The 22,999-nt window shown below is 40.9% G+C and overlaps 2 protein-coding genes and 1 non-coding gene across 16 annotated transcripts in view; 2 read left to right on the forward strand and 1 right to left on the reverse strand.

Annotated features, from left to right (window-relative positions):
• Positions 1 to 4: 4 nt before the first annotated feature.
• On the reverse strand, positions 5 to 9,312 carry C3H1orf43 (chromosome 3 C1orf43 homolog). The gene is made up of 7 exons (XM_045545175.1): positions 8,859 to 9,312; positions 8,369 to 8,470; positions 4,731 to 4,848; positions 4,484 to 4,537; positions 3,679 to 3,845; positions 3,533 to 3,591; positions 5 to 947 (listed from the first exon to the last, which is right to left on the reverse strand). Exons 1-7 carry the CDS (start codon positions 8,922 to 8,924, stop codon positions 752 to 754), a joined length of 762 nt encoding a protein of 253 aa, XP_045401131.1. The 5' UTR covers positions 8,925 to 9,312; the 3' UTR covers positions 5 to 751.
• A 51-nt stretch (positions 9,313 to 9,363) lies between these two features.
• UBAP2L (ubiquitin associated protein 2 like) overlaps positions 9,364 to 22,999 on the forward strand; it is a 43,210-nt gene continuing 29,574 nt past the window's right edge. For 5 of the 14 annotated variants that reach the window (XM_045545180.1, XM_045545185.1, XM_045545181.1 and 2 more), the window contains exons 1-8: positions 9,450 to 9,491; positions 13,524 to 13,653; positions 15,223 to 15,300; positions 15,929 to 16,039; positions 20,577 to 20,745; positions 21,167 to 21,262; positions 21,683 to 21,728; positions 22,343 to 22,455. In XM_045545180.1, the coding sequence (XP_045401136.1) occupies positions 13,564 to 13,653; positions 15,223 to 15,300; positions 15,929 to 16,039; positions 20,577 to 20,745; positions 21,167 to 21,262; positions 21,683 to 21,728; positions 22,343 to 22,455 (703 nt within the window). In that variant the 5' untranslated portion in view covers positions 9,450 to 9,491; positions 13,524 to 13,563. Of the gene's footprint in view, positions 9,557 to 13,523; positions 13,654 to 15,222; positions 15,301 to 15,928; positions 16,040 to 20,576; positions 20,779 to 21,166; positions 21,263 to 21,682; positions 21,729 to 22,342; positions 22,456 to 22,999 lie in introns of all 14 variants that reach the window. The other 9 variants (XM_045545186.1, XM_045545182.1, XM_045545188.1 and 6 more) reach the window with 3 other exon arrangements.
• LOC123636067 lies at positions 21,846 to 22,009 on the forward strand. Its single transcript, XR_006734307.1, has one exon. It is a non-coding gene; the product is annotated as a U1 spliceosomal RNA (small nuclear RNA).

The raw sequence follows: 22,999 nt of genomic DNA on the forward strand, positions 1-22,999 counted from the left end.
CATATATTTTTTAATAGTTCATTTTATTAAATAATTTATAAGTCAGACCACTGCATTGGGTTGTTTGGGGAAACTATTTCTTCCCATTATCTCAAAGCCTGGCATAGATTATACCAGGTGCCAGAACATTCCCTTTTATTCACAACAGAGTATGGAATGAAAGCGGAAGGACAGATCCTTGCATGTTAGGAAAGCTGTGTTAATGTTTCAACACATCTTGGTTTAAGTGGAGCACCGGGGTAAATTGTTCCACATACCACCCACTTCCTCATCTCATCCCCCCACCAGTTTCTGCCTTTTCCACCAATCAACTCTGAGATGTCCTGTACCCAAATAGTTTCCATTTAACCATGAACCAAGGGGTAGATACAGAAAACACCCCACTCCAACTCTCACCTATGGGATTAAAACCCTGGAACCGGGCACACCAACCATGGCTGAAACCAAGTGAAGATGTTTAAGGAGGCTTTGACAGAAACATTGAGAATAACATCTGAATTCAAATCCAAAAAAAAGTGCTATTGGCGGAAAATAAAATCTTAGCCAGTGTTCTAAAAATGCCTGTAAGAAAGGGTTGGGAATGACTCTCTAGGCACAAGCTCTAAGAACTCTGGACACAATGGGAGCTTCAGCTGATATAGTCTGGGCCTGCTAAGCCAGATGTCCTGAGGGCTGCCCAGCAAGCAGCCTGGTCTGCTCAATCTGTCTGCAACTGTCTGGCTCAATCTATAGTGGGAGTCCTTCAGCGTCATCACAGAGTACTCTCCAATGTGTTATAGTTGTCCTTAAAGCTCTTCAATTCGAGGAAATGCTTGGCACGTTTACTCTTCTGACTGGAGGGGAGGTATGTCACCTGGATGGTTGTTGGGGAGACTTCAGGGGACTGAGTTAGGTCTTTGGCTGCTGACTGGTGTTGTCGCTGAGAGCTCCCAATTCGTGCTTTGACCCTGAAGAATACAGAGAAGGGAGGTCATAGACAGAATGAGGACCAATGAAAGAATAGAATTCAGGGCTTATCCCATCCCATAAATACAATGGTACCCACAAATGGTCTCTGTCTTTTCTTGTAAACTAGTTATTAACATCCCATCTGGTAGCTTAGAAATAACAGAGAAACCAATTTCCCACCAAGTCCTTACCTCTGGTTCACTATTGCTTAAAGAAAACTTTTAGGCCAGGTGTGGTGGCTCACGCCTGTAATCCTAGCACTCTGGGAGGCCGAGGCGGGAGGATCGCTCAAGGTCAGGAGTTTGAGACCAGCCTGAGCAAGAGCGAGACCCCGTCTCTACTAAAAATAGAGAGAAATTATCTGGCCAACTAAAAAAATATATATAGAAGAAATTAGCCGGGCATGGTGGTGCATGCCTGTAGTCCCAGCTACTGGGGAGGCTGAGGCAGTAGGACTGCTTAAGCCCAGGAGTTTGAGGTTGCTGTGAGCTAGGCTGACGCCACGGCACTCACTCTAGATGGCAACACAGCGAGACTCTGTCTCAAAAAAAAATAAATAAATAAAAAATAAAATAAAATAAAAATATACATAGAAAAGATTAGCTGGGCATGGTGGCGCATGCCTGTAGTCCCAGCTACTCAGGAGGCTGAGGCAGGAGGATTGCTTGAGCCCAGGAGTTTGAGGTTGCTATGAGCTAGGCTGACGCCATGGCACTCTAGCACTCTAGCCTGGGCAACAGAGCAAGACTCTGTCTCAAAAAAAAAAAAAAAAAAAAAGAAAACTCTTAACTTTACTGATTCACTCAATGTATATATGCAGCTAACCTAAAGACAGTCCCTTGAAAACCAAATACCAAAAAATAAGAACAGAAGCAACTGTTGGGTACTTACCACATGTTAGGACATTCCACCTGGCGCTCTACCAATATCTAATTTACCACCATCCCAATGCCCCCTATAAAAGTTATCACCCAGTTTTGCAGGTTAGGAAACTGAGGCTCCAATAATTAACTTGCATGAGGTTACAAAGCTAGTAAGTGACAGACCTAGGATCCAAACTTAAAGTTGTCATATTTCTTTTCACTATACTAGAAAGATTTGGACATTTCTAGAAATTAGAAATCAGAGACAGAACTTTAAAATATATATAACATAAAATTTATCATCTTAACCATTTTTTACACTACAGTTCAGTAGTGTTAAGTATGTTCACATTGTTGTGCAACCAACCTCTACTTTTCATCTTGCAAAACTGAAACTCTATGTACATTAAACAACAACTCCCCATATCCCCCTCTCTCCAGGCCCAGGCATCCACCATTCTACCTTCCGTCTCTGAGTTTGACTACTTAGGTAGCTCATATAAGTGGAATCATTCAGTATTTGGCTTTCAAACAGACTGAATTTTGAACAGGCTTCCTGCCAACGTCCAGACCAAATGTCTTTTTCCAGCCTCCATACATGTCACTTTTCATTACTGTTCTAAGCAGTTTTTACTAGGACTTTTTGTCTTTAAGAACAAGGTAGCTAATTTCTAGGGACAGAAGGCAGATAGAAGATTCTTACCTCTTGAGAGTCATATTCAACATAGCAGAAAACAGATGTATTCTTTTTATAGCTGGCAACTAATTTTTTACTCTAGATTGGCTTTCCTTCTTCACCAAGAACTTTCATTTTACCATTTATATAAACAACATAGTGAAGCTATGTTTAGTACATATTTATAACATTCCCAAACTAAAGTCATGATTCCTCTCCTATAACACAAATGCTCAACAGCTGACTTATAGTGATGCCCTCTGTTTCAGACAGGGTTACTTAAGGCTTTAAGTAGTAATAAAAATGTGTGACGTTTAATTCTTTTATCAGATCAAGACACAAAAGGACACTGAGACCCCAGAACAGAGGGAATCCCTGTGTGCTGCAAAACTTTATTCCCATTGTTAGGCTACACTGATTTTGACATTTTATTGGGCTGGACCAAAAAAGGGATGGTGGTGGCTCATGCCTGTAATCCCAGCACTCTGGGAGGCGGAAGCAGGAAGATGGCTTGAGGCCAGGAGTTCAAGACCAGCCTGGGCAAGAGCAAGACCCTGTCTCTACTAAAAATAGAAAGAAATTATACAGACGACTAAAAATATATATATATAAAGTTAGCCAGGCATGGTGGCGCATGCCTGTAGTCCCAGCTACCCAGGAGGCTGAAGCAGTAGGATCGCTTGAGCTCAGGAGTTTGAGGTTGCTGTGAGCTAGGCTGACGCCATGGCACTCTAGCCTGGGCAACAGAGTGAGACTCTGTCAAGAAAAGAAAAAAGAAAGAAAAGAGGGGAAGGAAGGGGAGAAGAAAAGAAAAGGAGAGAAGATGCACATGAAAGTAGAAGCTTCTCTTATTAACTTGTATAGTAGCACTGCTTTCTAAGGTGAGCAAGAGGCAGTTCTAATAGTTTATTTAGAACACGACAACTCTTATGGTATCATGGATTTTGCTCACATTACTTTCTGAAGCTCTTCTCACTGTGGGAACAGTCCAGCACTACCATATTCTCTAACCAGCCCCCTTTGACAGGTTCCCCTCCAAACTCACACAGTGGCCAGCTCACTCAGGGCCTCCTGATAGCGCAGGTATTCATTCTGGCCAAAGACCTTAGGAAAGAGAAAGGAAGAGTGAGGATCTCTCAGTGTGGGGCATCCCTTTAGCTCCTTAAAGGAAAAACTGACCATCCAGCTTACCCCTGTCCCATAGCGGGCAGTTTCATAACCATCCAGCAGGGTATCAATGAGGGCCTTACGCACACCCTTAAAAGGAGTACTAGTGTTTCGAAGATCTAGTAGGTAGGAGCGGAAATTCTTGCCCATTAAGGAACGAGGATGCCGGCCTTCAGCATGAAATGGGATCTCTGAGGAGATAATAGCACAAATAAAACCCTTCTCCCATAATTTAGTCTTTCTAGTTACTTTCCGAAATTTAGAAATGGATCTAATGAAATGAGTGAGTTGAGGTGGAAGGAATTTCTGACAGAATTAAGATGAAAGCTATAGAGCTGTGCCTGACTGGTCATTTGGTGGTGGCAACGCAACTTTAAGCTGAGTAATGACACATGATAATGTCATCATACGTTTTACCATCCTACTTACCAATCCTGGCTTTAAGATATAAACTAGGTCTTGGTAGAGACAGAGCATATATAAGTGGTCATAGGATGGAAAAAATTCAAGAACCATCTATCTTGTGCTTAGTGAAAAAGCAGATGTCACCTGTCCTTTGTGGAAAAACAAGCAAATTACCACCATCCAATTCATCAAACTAAAGGCTTCAAAACAAGAACCTTAAAAAATAAAAACACCCATTATTTCTTTGGAGAAGAAATAACCTGCTTACATCATACCTTTGGCAAACAGCAATCTAGCACTCTCAAAACTCTAGGAACTTCCTACTAGCCAAGGACATGCAGAAAGGACAAATCCTAACATGTAAAGTAGGTTCCCTAGGTGAGCTTTCAGGATCCTAAAACTGACCCTGTCAGGCAGCCCTTACCAGAGGCACGAATGGCATCCAGAGCTTTCATCCTGTACAGATAGTTGTAGCAATCTGTTGAGAAAAAGACTGGTCTCAGGCATAACCCTCAAATAATCCCCAAACTCTAGCAAGCTAATAAACTGCCTCCCTGCATCTGGCATATATCCAATAACAGGAATAACTGAGGCTTTGGCAGCAGCTGCAAAAGGAATTCTGAACTTGTGGAACTCCTCACTGAAGCATCCTCCAAGAGCTTGCTACATACTTTGATTTCCCTGGGCTTCCAGCTGTAGCAGTCTAGCATCATCATTTGCAAGGAGCTGGGGTTCATACTTGATATCCTGAACCCTGGATAGTCGAATATCAATCTCCTCTTTCAAGTCCTGTTCACATAGAGAAAAGAATACATAATTACTTACCCTGCACTCTGCTTCCCAACACTCTGGAAAAGGGGGCAGAGTAAGTGAACAACTAAGACAAGAGAGGCAGAGAAAATGCTCTTGCAGCTAATAAAATTGCCAGACTTTAAATTGCACTTAGAAGAATCTTGGTTAGGTGTCATAAAGAACTTCGTGAGTTGAGAAAAAATGGACAGCAACTGAAGTCATAATCTACTCTAAAAATCTGTAAGTAGCCAGCCTGAGCAAGAGCAAGACCCTGTCTCTACTAAAAACAGGAAGAAATTATCTGGCCAACTAAAAAAAAATATATATAGAAAAAATTAGCCGGGCATGGTGGTGCATGCCTGTAGTCCCAGCTACTCTGGAGGCTGAGGCAGGAGGATCGCTTAAGCCCAGGAGTGTGAGGTTGCTGTGAGCTAGGCTGATGCCACGGCACTCACTCTGGCCTGGGAAACAGAGCGAAACTCTGTCTCAAAATAAATAAATAAATAAATAAAAATCTATAAGTAGGCCTGTATTTAGTCTGTAATAGTTTGGAGACTATTCCACATGGTGGACCACAGGACTTCTAGAGGCTAAAGAAAATTAAAGCATATTTAACTTTTAAAATAGGTAATTCACATCCATGGTATAAAATTTAAAAATGTAGCACCTCTCATTTATCCAGAAGCAACCACTATTATCAGTTTTATATCCATCTCTCTTACCTAAAAAGGATTGCCAGAGCCCCAGGAAATAAATTTTTTGTTATAACTTCTTAGAAACTTCCATTGTGAAATACATCATACACAGAATATGGATGCTATATATGTACATCTTAAATAATTAAAAAGTCATTAAGACGAACACCTGAATATCCAATTAATGAAATGGAACATTACCAATGCTTTTGAAGTCCTGTGTGCCCATCCCTCATTGAATGCCCTCCATTCCAAACCTTGTCAACAGTCCTCTTACTTTTCTTCACTATTTTATCACGTTACCCTAAACAAGATGTTTAGCTTTATCTCACTTTGAACTTTATACAAATGGAAAAATACTTTATGAATTCCTCTGCAACCTGTTTTTAAAAATGTATTCGCATTTAAGTATATAGATTGATGAATTTTGACAAATATATCCCTCCAACCACCATCTTAATCAAAATAAAGAACATTCCCATCACCCCAAATGTGCCCTCATACTCTTTTGCAGTCAATTTCCCCATCCCAGCCCCAGGCAACATGATGTGCTCTCTTCTATATTTCTGCCTTTTCTAGAATTTCATATAAATGGAATGGAATCATATGGTACATACTCTTTTGTGAATGGCTTTCTGGCTTTTTTCACTCAACATATTTTTGAGATTCATTCATGTTAGCAATTTACTTTTTTCATTCAAAAATACTTTGAAGTTTATTTGTGTTCTCTCATTTATTACTTATCTCCATTTTACTTTCATTCTTTATAGTATTCCTGTATATATCCATTTAAAAGTAGACATTTGGATCAAATTTGGGATTTTTTACATTTATTTTTTGTAGAGATGGGGTCTTGTTATGTTGCTCATGCTGGTCTTGAATTCCGGCCTCAAGCAATCCTCCTGCCTCAACCTCCCAAAGTATTAGGATTAAAGGTGTGAGCCACCCCACCCAGCTGAAATTACTCTTTTAAACATTAACAATGCTGGTATGAATACTCTTGTACATGTCTCCTGGTACACATAAGCAAAAATTAATTTCTCTATGGTAGGAGGGGAACTGTCAGACCACAGATACAATCTTACTAGATAATGCCCAATTATTTTCCAAAGTGGTCTTACTAATTTACTAACCCAGTAGCAATGGATGAAATTTAGACTAATTTTTTTAAAGCAAAAGGAATCTTGATCTCATATGGGCCAGAAGGTGCCTAAATAGCCGAAGTTTTGATTGATTCATGATGTGGTAGAAACAACCCTATGTCCCTCTCATGACAGGTAGATGAAACGAAGCAGGTGGGGTAAGTGGAAGGAGCACTGCTGAAGTTTCAGGCCGTATCTTCCTTAAGCCTTTCCATGTAATATCAGCAAAGAACAAGGAGAGGAAGGTTAATAACACTAGTTAATGAAAGAACACCGTTCTAGGAGTTGACAGTTCACTAGCCCTAGCTCTCTCACTAACCTGTATTTCACTCGACAACAAATTATTGAGTACATGTTATGTGTAGGCCCTGGCATTAACTTGTTTTTCATTCAACAAGAAATTACTGAGTACCTACTATATGGGGGCCGTGGCTTTACAGTGGTGAACAAAACTGGCATGGGAGCCTGCATTCTTCAAGCTTAAAGACTAGTGGAAGACAAAGGCATGTTTTAAACAAATAGGTATGTATAAAAGAAAAATTATGGTAAATGCTATGAAGAAAAAAACCAGGGTACCATGAAAAAATAGAGATGGAGACCTACTTTAAAATAAGCAATAAGCATTCCTTTTTTGAGAAAGTAACATTTAAGCTAAGATCTAAAGAATGAATGAGCTATCCAAGTGGAGACCATTCCAGGTCAGAGTAGAAAGGTGAGAAATTCAACCAGTGGTGCTGGTGGGGAGTGCCATAAACAAAGAGGCTGGTAAGGGCAGTAGGTGCCTTTTACTAAAAAGTGAAGGACTGAAGCAGCAGGATGAGGGTGGCAGTTGGGTATCAAGAGTTCCGATTTAGACATGTTATGTCTGAGATGTCTATTAAATGGAAATGTCAAGTAGGCAATTGGATATATAAGTATAGAACGTAGAAAAGGGGTTTGAGATAGAGATAAAATTTCATCTATAGATACTTAAAGCTAAGGAAAGGGCAAGGTGCAGTGGCTCACATCTGTAATCCCAGCTACTTGGAGGCTGAGGCTGGAGCATTGCTTGAGCCCAGTAGATCAGGGCTGCAGTTAGTTATGATCATGCCACTGCACTCAATCCTGTGTGACAGAGACCCTGTCTCTTCAAAAAAAAAAAAAAAAAAGCCAAGGAACCGAAGGCAATCACTAAGGAGAGTAAAGACAAAAGAAATCACCCTTATTCACTTTCTACGTTCTCTGGTAAATTGCTTCCTTTTCATGGGCTTGTATATAACAAATGATGTAATTAGATAATTTAAAGACTTTTAAGCCTAAAGTTCTGCAAAGGCAACCCTTTTCATTGCTCTGGGGTTAAACGTACCCCAACCCCATTCTAAAATAAAATCAAAACAAACAAAATAAACCTAAGTAATTTAAGATGAACTGGGAAACACCTTAGGACAGTTGGGAACTTCAACCCAAGCTCTTCATTCTGCAGATCCAAAAACTGAGGTTCCTGGTTAAGCTACATGCAGTGCCACAGCAGTGGGCAGGTAAACCAAGTCGCAGGGCTGACAGTTATTACTCAACTAAGTTAGAGGGTAATTGGGCCAAGAAACATAGGAATGAAAGTCATCTCTAAAGGCAGAGGAAGTCTCATTCTTGTCCCTAAAAAGATTTGGAGAAATAGGTTTATCTTGTACCCTAAGGACCTACCTTGGGGGCATTGTGTCCCACAGGGACATGAGGTCCCCTTCTAGATTTCATTGCAAAGCGCATGATTTGCCTCTTCACAAAAATAAAGAGTAGTACAAACACCTGTCCAAAAAGACATAAAGAACCTTTAATGAAAAGTTAAAAAAAAAAAAAAAAGCATGCCTTCATTCCAAATCCTCAGTTTCAGGCTCTCAGGGATGCTTCAGGGTAAAACTTGGGGCAAAGCAAGGCGGTCAAAGACGCGTGTGGATGAGGGAAACCACTAGCGGGGAGGCGTGGGGTCTGTGCCCTAGGACTTAAAAGGAGGGTTCTCGGCCAGGGGAGGGTGGGTCCGGGTCGGTGAATTAAACTCCCAACTACTTCTGAGATAGGAGTCAAATTCAGAAAAAGCCAGGTGAGTGGGTGGAGAATGAAGTCATGGAACAACTCAAGAGGAGGGTCTCTATTGGGTCAGATGCGACAGCAGGAATGGGGTGGGGGATCTCCTCACCAGGCTGCCGTAGGCCATCACCAGCACGACATTCACCCCGGACAGCCAGTTACTGCCGGACGCCATGGCCTCCCTACCTCGCGCAGAACTGCTCGGATTTACCCCGCTGCCCTGCCTCGTCAGCCCGGGCTCCGCCGAAGCGACGGCGCCTGGGTTTCCCGGAGCTCCCCGGCCATTTCCTTATGGGGGAAGACCAAGACAAACACGGCCTGAAAACATGGCGGATGGGGGGGGTGCTAAAAAGGAGAACGACGCCTTCCCGCTTCCCCCCGACACGTGACTTAGGCAGGTTACGGCACCCGGGAGCTGAACGCGCGGAGACGCAGAACTACGCCAGTAAGAGGAAGAGGAGGCCATCAGTGCGTCACGTAGTGGAGGCGGAGCCGCCGTGCAGTAGGCGGGGCGGATTCGCGGAACCGGAAAGTAGTGTCTCGTGGCGAGGCGGCACGCGCACGCTTGCGTGCGCGTCCCTTTTCACGTCACGTACCGGGGGACGCAGGAAGGCAAGTGGGAGGGGGAAGGCGCGAGAGCGAGCGCGAGAGGGAAAAGGAGGGAGGGGGGTGGGGAGGAGGGAATCTTATATCACGTGACAGGGGCGGCGCGGCCCGGGGTGTCAGTGTGGAGGAGACTGAGGTAAAGTTGGGAGCGCAGCGGCGTTGGCGGCAGCGGCGGCGGCAGCGGCAGCGCGGCGGGGCCGGGTATTGTCCGCGGCCCCTTTAAATCCGCGATCCCCCTTTTACCCTCCCTCTTTTCTCCTCTGCCCCCGCCATATCCCCGTCCCTCGGTAGGCCCCCCCCCGCACCGTGTGTTCCCCCACTGTACACCCCCCCCTCCTAGGCATGCGAGCCTTGGCCCCCCCCCCCCCCCAGTCGGTCGCCAGAGGTTTTGTTTATGGTTGGGTTCGCGGCCTAGTGGGCCGCGCCAGAGCCGGGGCCTCGATTTGGGAGCGTGGCCGGGGCGGGGCTTGGGGCAGCCGTGGGGGGGGGCATGCGGCTAGAGCCTCACGGGGGGAGAGCGAGAAAGAGCGCGAGCGAGCAAGGCCTGGGCTCTGCTTGAGGTAGGGCCCTCTCTCTACGCTGGCCAGTGCTTGTGGAGAAGCAGAGGGCCTCCTCCCTTTCCAACCCCCTGCGGGCCTCCTCTGATCCGGATCCGGCTTGGTTTGGGGGTGGTGGGGGGAGGGAGGGCGATAGGGTGGAGCTGCCCCAAACTCCCCCATGTGGCCCTCAGTTTGGAGTGCGGAGGATTAATTTGTTTCGGGTGGGAGGTAGTGAGGCGATGGGCCCCGTGGGTTCCCGATGTGGCGCTGAGGGGGGTGAGCCTCCCATCCTCCACGCGTGGGCTTGCGTCCCCTCTCCGTTTCCAGCCTCTTTGTCAGCTCCTCTTATTACCCTCCCTTTTTTCTCACCAACCCAGCTCTTAGAATATATTTTTGCTGCTGTCTTTAGCTTCCTGTTGTTTATACTGTAGTTTTGGGTACCCGAAACAATTATGATGTTATTTTGGAAGCTGGACATGGAGGCCCCCATAGGGTGTATTACGCTTAAGGGACGTCACTAGAGCACTGGGGTATTTGTTCACTCTTCTCATAATGGGACAGGAATTCCAAATTTCTGAAGACCCTTCACCTTGTGGACGCCTGAAATCGCTTTGCAAACTGATGTCACAAACAGGAGACTGCTCCTTTTCCACCATTCTTGAAATGTAGCCACGTCTGGTGTAGGATGTTGTGGAAAGAAAAACACCACAGTAACGGGCGTTTTTGTTGTTATTGTTAACGTTTTTGCCTTAGACTCTCCCTGACTATTAAATGGAGAAATCCTTTTTTTGTCTCTTCTCCCGGTCCACCCTCCACCCCCCCATATCCTGCTCTGCTCTGGGGATATCTGATGTGACTTGCTGGGAGGTGTTGGGGGGTCAGTGATAACCAGCATTACTAAAGAATTAAAACATTTTGACTGTATCAGTTGATAAAACTGCTTTGAGATTCTACACCATTGTCCTTGAAGATTAGACTATCCCAGTGATTGTTTCCTTTGTGAATGGGAAGTGTTGCTGGCACATAAACTAGTGATGAAAGGCCTAAAAATGTACTGTTTTGTTTTTGATTTTTAAATCCTCTCCTTACTAAGTGTGTCCTACCTGAGCAGTACTCTTATTAGATTCAAGGTGGTGGGGAAGGGATTGCAAGGGCCATTTCAACAAAGAATCTAGGGAAATTAGTTGCTCTGTTAGAGGTAGCTAATTCTTAGCCAACCCAGTCCAGCTTCAGAGTTTCTGAATTGTCTCTTAAACTAGATTGTAAGCTCCCTGAGGGCAGCAACCAAGTCATATTGCTTTTGTATTTCCTGAAGTACTGGACACATAGTAGATACTCAATAAATACTTGCTATTTATTTTTTTCAGTAAAATTTCTCTGGCTATTTTTTTAAGTAGCTGGTTTTCAAAAAATAGTCAAGGGCACTCCTGCGTTGAAACCTGTATTTACTCCTGCACTATTTCCTTGGTCTCCAATATTTCTCACCCCACTTCTCTTAAATATTTTTATTTTCTAAGAAAAAGTAACAAGATTCCCACCTCCACTGTGATAACTCTGGGTATGTGTCTCTGCTACTAAAAAGCTACTAATTCTGTGCCCTCAAGTGATCCATCCCAGATCACTTACTTTTGACCTGTTGCTCAGTGTTACAATCTAGATGGTAAAATTTTCATAGTCACACTTTTCAAAGCATTTGTTAGAGGGAAATGTCAATAGCAAGAGTGATCAGGAGGCTTTTTTTTTTGCTTGTGAATTATGTGTCTTTCAAGATAACATTTTAATATGTTTACACCTGACTAGTATGGGATATGTGGTCACATATAGCTAGTCTTGCAGTTTATTTCTGCAATATAAACTCATCCTCACAAATTGATATCACATGTGGAGTAGAAAGCAGTCAATATTTGTAAGTTACAGGGGTGGGTTGGAATGACTACATATTAAAAACTTCAGTTTAGAGCCAATTTAAAAACATAATATTTTTCTTCTTGTCTTAATTTGCTTTTTTTCCCCTCTTGTTGATTTGGATCCAGGGGTATTTGGTTAAACAACACTCATTGTTTTGTAAATTAAATGTTGAAACTTGACTATAAAGGCAGTATGGGAAAATGGACTACTGTGTAGCAAATAATCCTGTACTAGCTTGAAATATTTACAGGCCTATGTATGCACATGTGTGTTGGGGGGAAGAGGTAATGGTTAAAAAATTACTTCTGAAGCTGCCTTAAAAAATCTTTCTTGGTGATAGAGAATGTACAACTCTTAATGACCACATCAAAAAACAAAGACCTATGCAACTTATTGACACGCTTGGTGAAGAATTTATCCACAGGGAAGTCAGCTTTCTCTGACATCCAAGAAACAGTCAGGTGAAATTCACTTCCCTAATAGTTAATCCTTGCATATTTCTATAGAAGCCTTGTCTTTCCCTTAAGTCCAGCAATGTCTTCTGTCCAGAACTACCCTGTATGAAGTTTCATTGACAAGAAAAATTAAATATTGAGCAGAAAGTATAAACTTTTCCTCTTTGGAAGGGAATAAAACAATAATGCAAAGTAACCTCTTATTTTGAGCACTCTGTGATATGATAAATGTTTTCTTTGTTTACTAAATATAGCAGCTGAGATTGCATTATTAAAACTGAGTATGAATGAAGGGAACTTGAATTCAGTAGAATCCTTGCTGCTTAGAAGTCTTATAACAAAAACTAAGTTCTGGTTTTAGGAAGGCCCTGTGTGTTCTGTCTCTTTTTAAAAACTCATCTAAGTCATCTTGCCAACTTTAATGTCTCAAGTTTAAATGATAAAACTTTGTGCTTGCTTTGAGACAAATTTGGGATTCCCTGTATATTAAGGTGAGTAGTGGAAGGTAATTGCAATTCTGGTTTCCTGAAAATGTGGTCTTAGGAGACCAAGAGAAGCAGCTGTAAAAGCATTGTGTTGGAATTATCCAGGGAACTGAGATTCTGGACAAAGTCACTGGGGCCAGTACATCCCCTGTTGAAGGCTATGATATTAAATTTTTAAAAAGATCCCATAGTATGCAGAGAGATGAAACTTTAGGGAAAAGAGGCTAGACTTGAATTTGTCCTTTCCAAAGCAATGAAGGTCACATTCAATATATATAAAATGGTTGTAAGGCAGGTAATGCTGTTTTCTTAGGTAGGTTGAATACAATATTTTAAAATATTTCTTTGGCGTATAGACTAATCTTCTTCCTGGAAGACTTAGGCTTCCAGGCTTTCCTGATTATCTTTCCTTCTGTCAAAGATACTTCAGATACTTTCGCCTGCATAGACTTTTGATTATTAACATTGCCTTGCTTACAATCAAGATAGCTAAATGTCCTAAAGCCTGCTTTTAGGGGGCTAGTAACCAAACTGTGCTGTAACTTCTTTAAAAAGTTCATCAGTCTTTTTAGTTTATATATTTTTTTGTTATACAAAAATGGATTAACAGCGATAGTTCCTTAAGGAATTTGTCCAGCTGATTATGTTGCGCGAATAGGTGAATCTTTTTGGTTTGTTCCTTTGAAGAAGTGAAAGTGGTGGTGAAGGTGCTGATGAAAGAGATGTTAAAAACAGATTTTGCCTACATTTAACACCTAAATTATTTTTTTTAATCTTTCAGTATTCTACCTTGTAAATACTGTTATTTGTATATACTGTAAATGATGACGTCGGTGGGCACTAACCGAGCCCGGGGAAACTGGGAACAACCTCAAAACCAAAACCAGACACAGCACAAGCAGCGGCCACAGGTAAAGAACCCAAGACGTATGGATCCATGGGTAGCGTTGCTGGTGGATACTGGTTTCCATTCATTATAGCGTCATTCTGTGCTTTGGATTATTGATTTAGGTTCTTTTTTTTTTTTTTTTTTTTTTTTTGAGACAGTCTCACTCCGTTGCCCAGGCTAGAGTGCCATGGTGTCAGCCTAGCTCACAGCAACCTCAAACTCCTGGGCTCAAGTGATCCTTCTGCCTCAGCCTCCTGAGTAGCTGGGACCTCAGGCATGTGCCACCATGCCCAGCTAATTTTTTTTTTCCTCCATATATTTTTAGTTGTCCATATAATTTCTTTCTATTTTTAGTAGAGATGGGGTCTCGCTCTTGCTCAGGCTGGTCTCAAACTCCTGAGCTCAAACGATCCACTAGCCTCAGCCTCCCAGAGTGCTAGGATTACAGGCATGAGCCACCGCACCTGGCCCTAGGTTCTTTATTGCTGTTTTCTAATTCTTGACTCTTTTTATTTATTTTACTTAGGGCCTGGTAACTGTTCATGACATGCTGTAATGCAAAATACTTACCTTTTTCTTGTTTAATATTGCATTATGAGGCTTAGTGCATTATTATGGGTCCTGTGCTTTATATCTCTAAGATCGCATTTCCCTTCTTACATCTGGGCCATTTTATAATACATTTCTTATTTCCTAGACTTTCCACCTTGACATCTCTAGCCAACCTTTGTCTTGACACCTTTCCCCTTCCAGGTTTTATCCTTTGTTCCTCTTTTCCCTGACTTGTCTTTTATCTTCCTCTCTGGTCTCATTGAGGCCTTAACCTGATTTTTTCTTTCCCATGAGGAGTTGGCATCTTCATTGTATTCCTTCAAAATTAAATGAGACACCTTAGAGCATTGCTCAGTTTTAAGTTCTAAGGAGTAAATTAACCTCTTGGGTATTAAGTTTGATTTAGATATGATCTGTTTCCCATAACCAGTTTGGTGTTGGTTGGTACCTAATGTGAATGAATTATTTATATTTGACTGTGGCCCGATAAATTAAATATGTAAGACTAAAATTTTTCCCTTATGCATTTTTCTTTCACCTCTATTTCCAAATGAATTTCTAGTAGAATTTTAGTACTTAGTTGGGGCAGTAAAATTCCTGCTGTCTTATTAACATATACTGGGTACTCAGAAGATGTGTTATTTATGGTCAGACCAAACCTTGTGTGGTATTTTCAGCCCCAGGAATAAGTGAGTGGCATTGGTAATTGCAGAAATAGGAACAGTTTACACATGACTTTGTGAATACATTAATGTGAATTGAGGGACAGATGTTTCATAGATGAAAGTCCTTTATGAACATTGGTGAGAGTTTCCTGCATTTTTAGAACTGTAGAGTAGTATAATAACAGCTTTACTGTTTTGTCTTTTTTATTTTTTAACTGAGTGAAACATCTTAAATGGTGCTTTACTGGTCATTTTTGACAAGGAAAAAGAAACTGGGGCAATGGGGAGAGTGGAGATTGACTACCTAGGTCTCTGTTATTTCTCTAAACTGTTGCCTCCTGATTATGCTTTCTTGATCTAATCTCAATGCTTAGGCCACTGCAGAACAAATTCGACTTGCACAGATGATTTCGGACCATAATGATGCTGACTTTGAGGAGAAGGTGAAACAAGTGAGTGTGCCACTAATTTATTGTAAGCTATGGCTAAAAGATATCAAGACTAAAGCATAATTGAATAACACAGATGCCCACCAGGATATTTTCTTCCATAGGTATTGAAAGAATTATGACCTGAAATAAAATAGGCCAATAAATAAATGCTTTCATTGTCTGATTTACTGTACCCCTTTGATAGAAATTTGTTCAAAGAGATTTTATTTCAATTTTAATCTCTTGTTTATTGAATAACTTTGTTGATGCCATTTTATAGCAACTTTGAGCAGTTGTGGATCTAGGAAATGTGGAAATTCGTGTTATGCTGAAGCTTGTGTGTGTCAGGATTTGATTATCTACTTGATTAACTGATGGCTTTTTAAATACTTTTGACCCCATCCCTAAACCATAGGTATTAATATTTTGCTTTTGGAAATAGAATACCGAAATTTTATATATTCTGCTTTTTTGGGAGGGAGGGTTTCCGGTAAAAACCAGAAAACCTGCTAGATAAACTGTACATATTTTGTTTTTTAAGCCTGGTTCTTTCAAACTCAGCTGGTGTCTTCGTCCTTCACCTAGTTTCCTTTCGTTAGAAATATGAGCTTAAGCTTTTTCTTGATGGTTGCTAATTTTTCTTTTTCAGTTGATTGATATTACAGGCAAGAACCAGGATGAATGTGTGATTGCTTTGCATGACTGCAATGGAGATGTCAACAGAGCCATCAACGTTCTGCTGGAAGGAAACCCAGATACGGTAAAGTGCTAATAAAGCGTTCTAGAACGTGGGTCCTGGGTAGGGAGGCTAGTAATATTCTAAAAATAGCAAGTGGAATAACTCGCCTTAAAGCAAAGTACCTTATTCTTCAAGTAGCATAGGGAGCTTTCTTGGAGACGTTTGCTTTAGCTTGCAAACACTTAAAATTTATGTGTACTACATCCTTTTCATGGGGAAAATGGTTATAATTGAAAACAAGTGAAATCAGTCTCTTCTAATTGGCCTGGAATAAATTATTCATTCCAGGGTAGGGACTGTTTTTAAGGCTTGGCTTAGACTGACTTAGAGGTGCTATGTGATAGCCTTGGTTACTAATCATGGAAGATTTCTGCACACCTTTTTTATTGTTATTGAACAAAGTCACAAACTAAACTCAATTGTGAATCAGGACATTCCCATCAATATCAGCTTCACATTGTGCAGTACTATTTCATTTCATGAACTTATTTCTGTTGAGATAAAGAAACAAGCTTTATAGTCTGTTGATCATCTGTGGAGATGGTAAGGGATATTTTGGAGGACCTCTTGCCCTGGAATTTAAACAAGTTACTTTCACCTTTTCTCCTTCCCACTTAATGAGAATTGTGTTTCTGTGCTTGTCTTTGTACCAAATTGTAATCCTCTTAAGAACAGGGACACTCCCCCATAATAAGCTGGGAAAAAAAAAAAAGGACAGGGACACTGCCTTATGAACCTTTGGCATGTTCTTGCATGCTTACTAGAGAACTTTATTTTTTTTTAAATGAGCAGTGTATCGTTTTGAAATAATTTTTATTTACTTGATCTTATACTTGATTTTGGTTGTGATATTAGAATTCATCCTTAGAGATAACTTTCTGTTATAGTGTCACTTCAGCTAAATGCTAGAGGTTTGTCAGTTTCCTTGAGACAATGGGAAATAATGGAAAACTTTTTTAAATCAGTGAATTTAAATTTGTGGAATTTTTTTCTTCAAAAGTAGTATTTGGTAAAATAAGATACTTTTTTCTGTTGAGATAGCAGAGAAACAAGTTTTATAGCCTGTTGACCATCCCTGGAGATGATAGAAGGTATATCTTAGAGGACCTCTTGCCCTGAAATTTAGACAAGGTGTTTGACTAGTTGTAGGCCTGTATTCAATTTTACCTTATTTGAAAATTTGCTGCCTTGACAATCAAGATATAGTGCTTTTGGTTCATTTTGGGTTTACGCTAAAATAATTGTCTCAAGAATTTTTAGGGGGGAAGAAGTGGGACTACTTATACTTTATTTATTTATTTATTTTTGAGACAGAGTCTCACTCTGTTGCCCGGGCTAGAGTGCCATGGCCAGCCTAGCTCACAGCAACCTCAAACTCCTGAGCTCAAGCCATCCTCCTGCCTCAGCCTCCCGAGTAGCTGGGACTATAGGCATGCACCAACATACCCGGCTAATTTTTCCTATATATTTTTAGTTGTCCAGCTAATTTCTTTCTAGTTTTAGTAGAGACAGGGTCACACTCTTGTTCAGCCTGGTCTCGAACTCCTGACCTTGAGCGATCCTCCCTCCTCGGCCTCCCAGAGTGCTAGGATTACAGGAGAGGCACGAGCCACCATGCCCGGCCCTAAAGTCTGAATGTTTTTTCACGTAAGTCACATTTTGTGTTACCTTCCAGCATTTTCTTCTTATTCTTTTTTTTTTGGGGGGGAGAGACAGGGTCTCGCTCTGTTGCCTGGGCATGAGGGCAATGGTGTCATCACAGCTCATTGCAACCTCAGACTCCTAAACTCAGGCGATCCTCCTGCCTCAGCCTCCCGAGTAGCTGGGACTATAGGCATGTGTCTCCACACCCAGCTAATTTTTCTATTTTTTTGTAGAGATGGAGTCTTGCTGTGTTGCTCAGGCTAGTCTTGAACTCCTGACCTCAACCTCAAGTGATCCTCCCACCTCGGCCTCCCAAAGTGCTAGGATTACAGGCATGAGCCACCATGCCGGGCCCCTTCCAGCATCTTCTGTCTAGTGCTATAAGTCTGACTTTCCACAGTATCAACAAGGAAAACAAGCAGGAGAATGTAGGTTTATACAATAAATAAACCAGCTACTAGTGAAACCAATGGATAGCTTAGTCAGCTGCTGGGATATTGGATGTATTTGGGTGGGTGAGATCATTATCAAAAAGCTGAGAGTGCCTTTGGGAAGATCATAGTAATTCTTTTTCCCTTATAAAACCCATCTGGTGCCAGCATCTGGTACACAGGAGAGGGAGAAAGGTGACAGGTTCTTTAAACTTGCCAGGTTTTTGAGATAAACTAACATACATTCTAAAAGCTAACTGTTTTGAGCCTAGTGTCTAGGATGTTGCTGGTGCAGATTTAGCTATAGGGTTATTGTAACTTAAGAATTGAAGCTACTGTGAGCATAAAATGACCCTCTGTCATGTGGAATAAGCTGGGGTTGGAAAAGTAGGCAGCAAGGAAATTCTGAGTCTTAGGTGGATACTTAATCTTTTTTTAAAAAATTGCTTCAGATAAACTATTACAGACTATTTAGAATATATAGATAGGATTTTATTATTATTATTATTTTGAGACAGAGTCTTGTTCTGTTGCCCAGGCTAGAGTGCAGTAGTGTCATCATAGCTCACTCCAGCCTCAAACTCCTGGGCTCAAGCAGTCCTCCTGACTCAGCCTCCCTAGTAGCTGGGACTACAGGTGAATGCTACCACGCCCAGCTAATTTTTTAATTTTTTGTAGAGATGGAGTCTCACTCTTACTCAGGCTTATCCTGAACTCCTGTCCTCAAGCAGTCCTCTTGCTTTGGCCTCCCAGAGTGCTAGGAATACAGGCACGAGCCACCATGCCCAGCTGACTTTATTATAATTTTAAATTTCCTGTTTTTGAACTTAAAAACTTTTCATTGTGGTGAAATATACATAAGATTTACGATTTTAACCATTTTTAAACCATTATAACCAAATGTATTATTCAGTGGTATCAAATACATTCACAGTGAGTGCAACCATCACTACTATCTATTTCCAGAACTTGTTCTTTCATCCCAAGCAGGAATTCTGTACCCATTAAGCAATAACTCCTCATTCCTCCTTCCCACCAGCTCCTAGTAACCTCTATTTCTATGAATTTGCCTGTTTTAGGTAACTCATGTAAGTGGAATCATACAGTATTTTTTGTGTTTGACATATTTCACTTAGCATAATATTTTCAATTCATCTTTATTATGGCATGGGTCAGAATTTCATTCGTTTTTAATGCTGAATAATATTCCATTGTATGTATGTACCACCTTTTGTTTATCCATTCATACAATCGAGGACACTTGGAATTATCTGGAAGTAAGTTGTAGACATCATAATACTTTGTACTCTAAATTCTTCAACATACTTTGTTTAAAGGAGAACACTCTTTTATGTGACCATAATACTATTATAAATCCTGAGAAAATTAATAATTTTGTATTTTCTAATACCCAGTCTATATGCTTGAAATTGATTAGATATTAGACAGCTGTTACTGAGCATCAGGGCCATGGTTGTTTGAGTTAGATGGTACAGATAGTAAAGATCTGATAGTCTTGATGTTCGTCCTGAACTTTTTTCTATAGATTTTTTGCAAAAATATGTATAAACCTAAGGTATGCACGTTTTTAAAACTTTAAATTTGTAAAGCTCGTTTTCCTGAAGAGTGGTTTTGCAAGGGTATTTAGCTTATTTTCCTTACCATAAATTTTCTGTCTTGCAATTTGGAACGTATCATAGATACGTTCTGCTTTGGGGGAAGTTATGTTGGATTATATTGGTTTAGGAAGTATAGGGAGAACACAACAGGTAAAACCTGGATGGAAGGCTTCTTATAATCAGTATGTCTCAGGGCCAGGGCTGTGACTGCTGTTTGGTCTTCTTTTAAGTGAAACTGCTGTGTGTTTGTGTGCTTGTGTGTGTGTGTGGTCTTCTTTTAAGTGAAATTGCTCGTGTGTGTGTGTGTGTGTGTGTGTGTGTGTGTGTGTGTGTGTGTGGTTTAGTTGTTTTCCTCCTCAATTTATGGGTTCCTTCATTAGAGAAGGTACCCAAGAGCTGAATGCTGTTCATTCATTTTGAATTCATAGGTAACTTTCAGAAATTTTTTCTTCTTTTGTTTATTTGATATGAATAAGACTATGAAAAGTTGAGGGTCGTTGAATCCAAAGGGAATTACGTTTTTCAGCCCAAGAGACAACACTTGAAAAATAGGGACCAATAACTAGATCCTTTGGCTAATACATGGAGTGACTGAGCTGGATGGAGATCTTTGTGATCCTTTTGGAATAGATCCCTACAATCCATTATCTATAAGTACCTCCCTTACAAAAAGGACTTTACTTTTGGCAGTGATAGGTATAAAATTTGTTTTGAGGTTTAGTCTGTACACTCTAAACAAAGAAGTAAATTAGACATGGATGCTGAGGAGAGAATGACTAAATCAGCCATTTGTCCCAGCTTTCATCTTTGGTGTACTGATAGCAGTCCATATTGATTAGACATAAATGCTCTACTCTCTTTTAGCATTCCTGGGAGATGGTTGGGAAGAAGAAGGGAGTCTCAGGACAGAAGGATGGTGGCCAGACGGAATCCAACGAGGAAGGCAAAGAAAATCGAGACCGGGACAGAGACTATAGTCGGCGACGTGGTGGGCCACCAAGACGGGGGAGAGGTGCCAGCCGTGGACGAGAGTGTATGCATGGGGCTTTATCAAAACCAGCTGTGGGTCAGTAATGTCTAGACTCCAGGGATGTGTCAGGGCCCTGCTAGGCAGGACCCAGGAACCATTATATCACCCTTTTGCTTTTCTTACCATCATGTGTTCTGAGACCTTGGCATCTCTTTTCTGTAGCCTTTTCTAGTGATAGCCACCAGTCTGGCTTAAAATTACTCTAATTGTTTGTGAAGTTACTTGATTTACAACTTGCTGTTACGGCTCAACGCCATTCCCTGAGTAACCTTCATGTCCTGTCCTTCCAGCTCATTTTCTCTTGTGTTTTGTATCCCCAACACCACATTACATACCATTTACTATATATTTGTATATACCCTATTAACCCTGCTTGGGCCATCTGTGTTTTTTGTTTTTTTTTTAATTTTTATTTTTATTTCAGTTCGGGGTCAGGAAAATGGATTGGATGGCACCAAGAGTGGAGGGCCTTCTGGAAGAGGCACAGAGAGGGGCAGAAGGGGCCGTGGCCGAGGCAGAGGTGATCAATTTGTGGGGGGATGGATATTGGGAGCAGGTTACTCTTTAGATCATTAGAAGTCGTTATTTAAAAACAAATTAACATGGAGTCTCCTTACCTTAATTGTTGAGGTATTGTGTATGTGCTAGAGATTGCTAAAGTGGAGAGTGGGAAGGAAGGCATATGTCATTTTGTCTAGTCTTTGTTGCTGGTGTTATTGTATTTGCAAATGAGGACCCAGCAGTTTGAGCAGCAAGAGAACAATCTGTCAACAGTAATGATTGTCTTACTGTATTAACTGATGTGCCACAAGGGACTGAGAGGAAAAAAACATACAATAATATCAACCACTTAACTATTTGAGAGCTGCCTCTGCTAGCAAGGTGGTTTTATATCAGTTTCTAAAATACTTCTCTCTTCCTCCCTTTTTCTTTTCTTTAGGTGGATCTGGTAGGCGGGGAGGAAGGTTTTCTGCTCAAGGAATGGGGTAAGTTTCATTGATCTAGTGTCTTTAATTTTTTTTCCCTTGAGAATCATGACAGGCAGCCTTAACCAAAATGTGATCAGAAAGATTTCTAGAGTATTTAATCAGAAAGATGTGTGCATACTTACCTGGCAGGGAAGATACCATGATTATGAAGGTGGTTTTCCCAGGGCAAGGCCTATCCATTCCACTCTGGATGTGCTGACTCCTGGAATTTCCCCAAATGTGGGGAACTGAACTGCAGAATTTGTGGGAGTACGAGTGAGAGACTGTGCTTATGCTTTCCTCTGGTGTTTTTTTTAAAAAAAATGTGGACTTAGGATTCATTTCTTAGGGATAAACATTTAACACTTGGATCATTACCTCTATGTTATACCTTCATTTGAATGCATGTTCCTTCTATTTTTCAAAATGCCCTACATACAAGTGGAGATTATGCCATGAAATTTTGGGTAGCTAATAAATGAGAAAAAGTAAACAGCATATAGGATTATAGGATGGGGCCATGATTGATCTGTACTAGGAAGGAGACAATTAAAATTTTGATCGCCTTGTTCGAGTTAATATTCACAGAAGCTGATTAGAGATGAGACTCTTTTAAGCTTTGTTTTTTTCAGAACGTTTAACCCAGCTGATTATGCCGAGCCAGCCAATACTGATGATAACTATGGCAATAGTAGCGGCAATACGTGGAACAACACTGGCCACTTTGAACCAGATGATGGGACAAGTGAGTGACCGTTTATTATTCATTTCTTGTTTCTGGGAATCTAAGGAAATAATTTTTTTGAGGTTATAGTTACATAAAAAAGTGGAGTAATAGTGTTTGGGTGCAGAGATAGGATGAGAAAGGGATGGCAATTGAATTACTGGGTATACTGTTTACTATGAGCACATTAAACATGCTATTTTACTTCATTCACATGACTGTTTTATGAAATGGGCATTATTTATTATCGCTTTCCAGATGACAAAACTAAGACTGAAAAGAGAAGTTAAGAATTTGCTAGTGTTTGAATTACCTGACTTTAAGTTTATGCTCTTTCAATTATACCATGTCACTGCTATTAACTCCACATGTATTTCCTAGTATTTATATTAGAGTAGCTTTGCCTTTGTTGAAAAGATATCCGGAATTAATCAGTTGATTAATCAAGCCACTACTTGTAAAAGATGAGCAGGGCCCAAAGTCCACACTGTGTTCTGGTACCAAGATAGGAATATCTGTTTTTTTTCCTTTCATTTATGGGAAATCTCAGTATCTGAGCAAGAAG

The sequence above is a fragment of the Lemur catta genome, chromosome 3 (assembly GCF_020740605.2).
Source record: "Lemur catta isolate mLemCat1 chromosome 3, mLemCat1.pri, whole genome shotgun sequence".
Lineage (NCBI taxonomy): Eukaryota > Metazoa > Chordata > Mammalia > Primates > Lemuridae > Lemur > Lemur catta.

What these genes read in the sequence shown, in the direction of transcription:
- C3H1orf43 (XM_045545175.1), bottom strand. Translation starts at nt 8,924, where the DNA reads ATGGCGTCCGGCAGTAACTGGCTGTCCGGGGTGAATGTCGTGCTGGTG. An exon ending in TGATGGCCTACGGCAGCCTG is followed by an intron (nt 8,471 to 8,858) that starts GTGAGGAGATCC and finishes CTTTTTGGACAG; the next exon opens with GTGTTTGTACTACTCTTTAT. An exon ending in GGAAGCCCAGGGAAATCAAA is followed by an intron (nt 4,538 to 4,730) that starts GTATGTAGCAAG and finishes TTTTCTCAACAG; the next exon opens with ATTGCTACAACTATCTGTAC.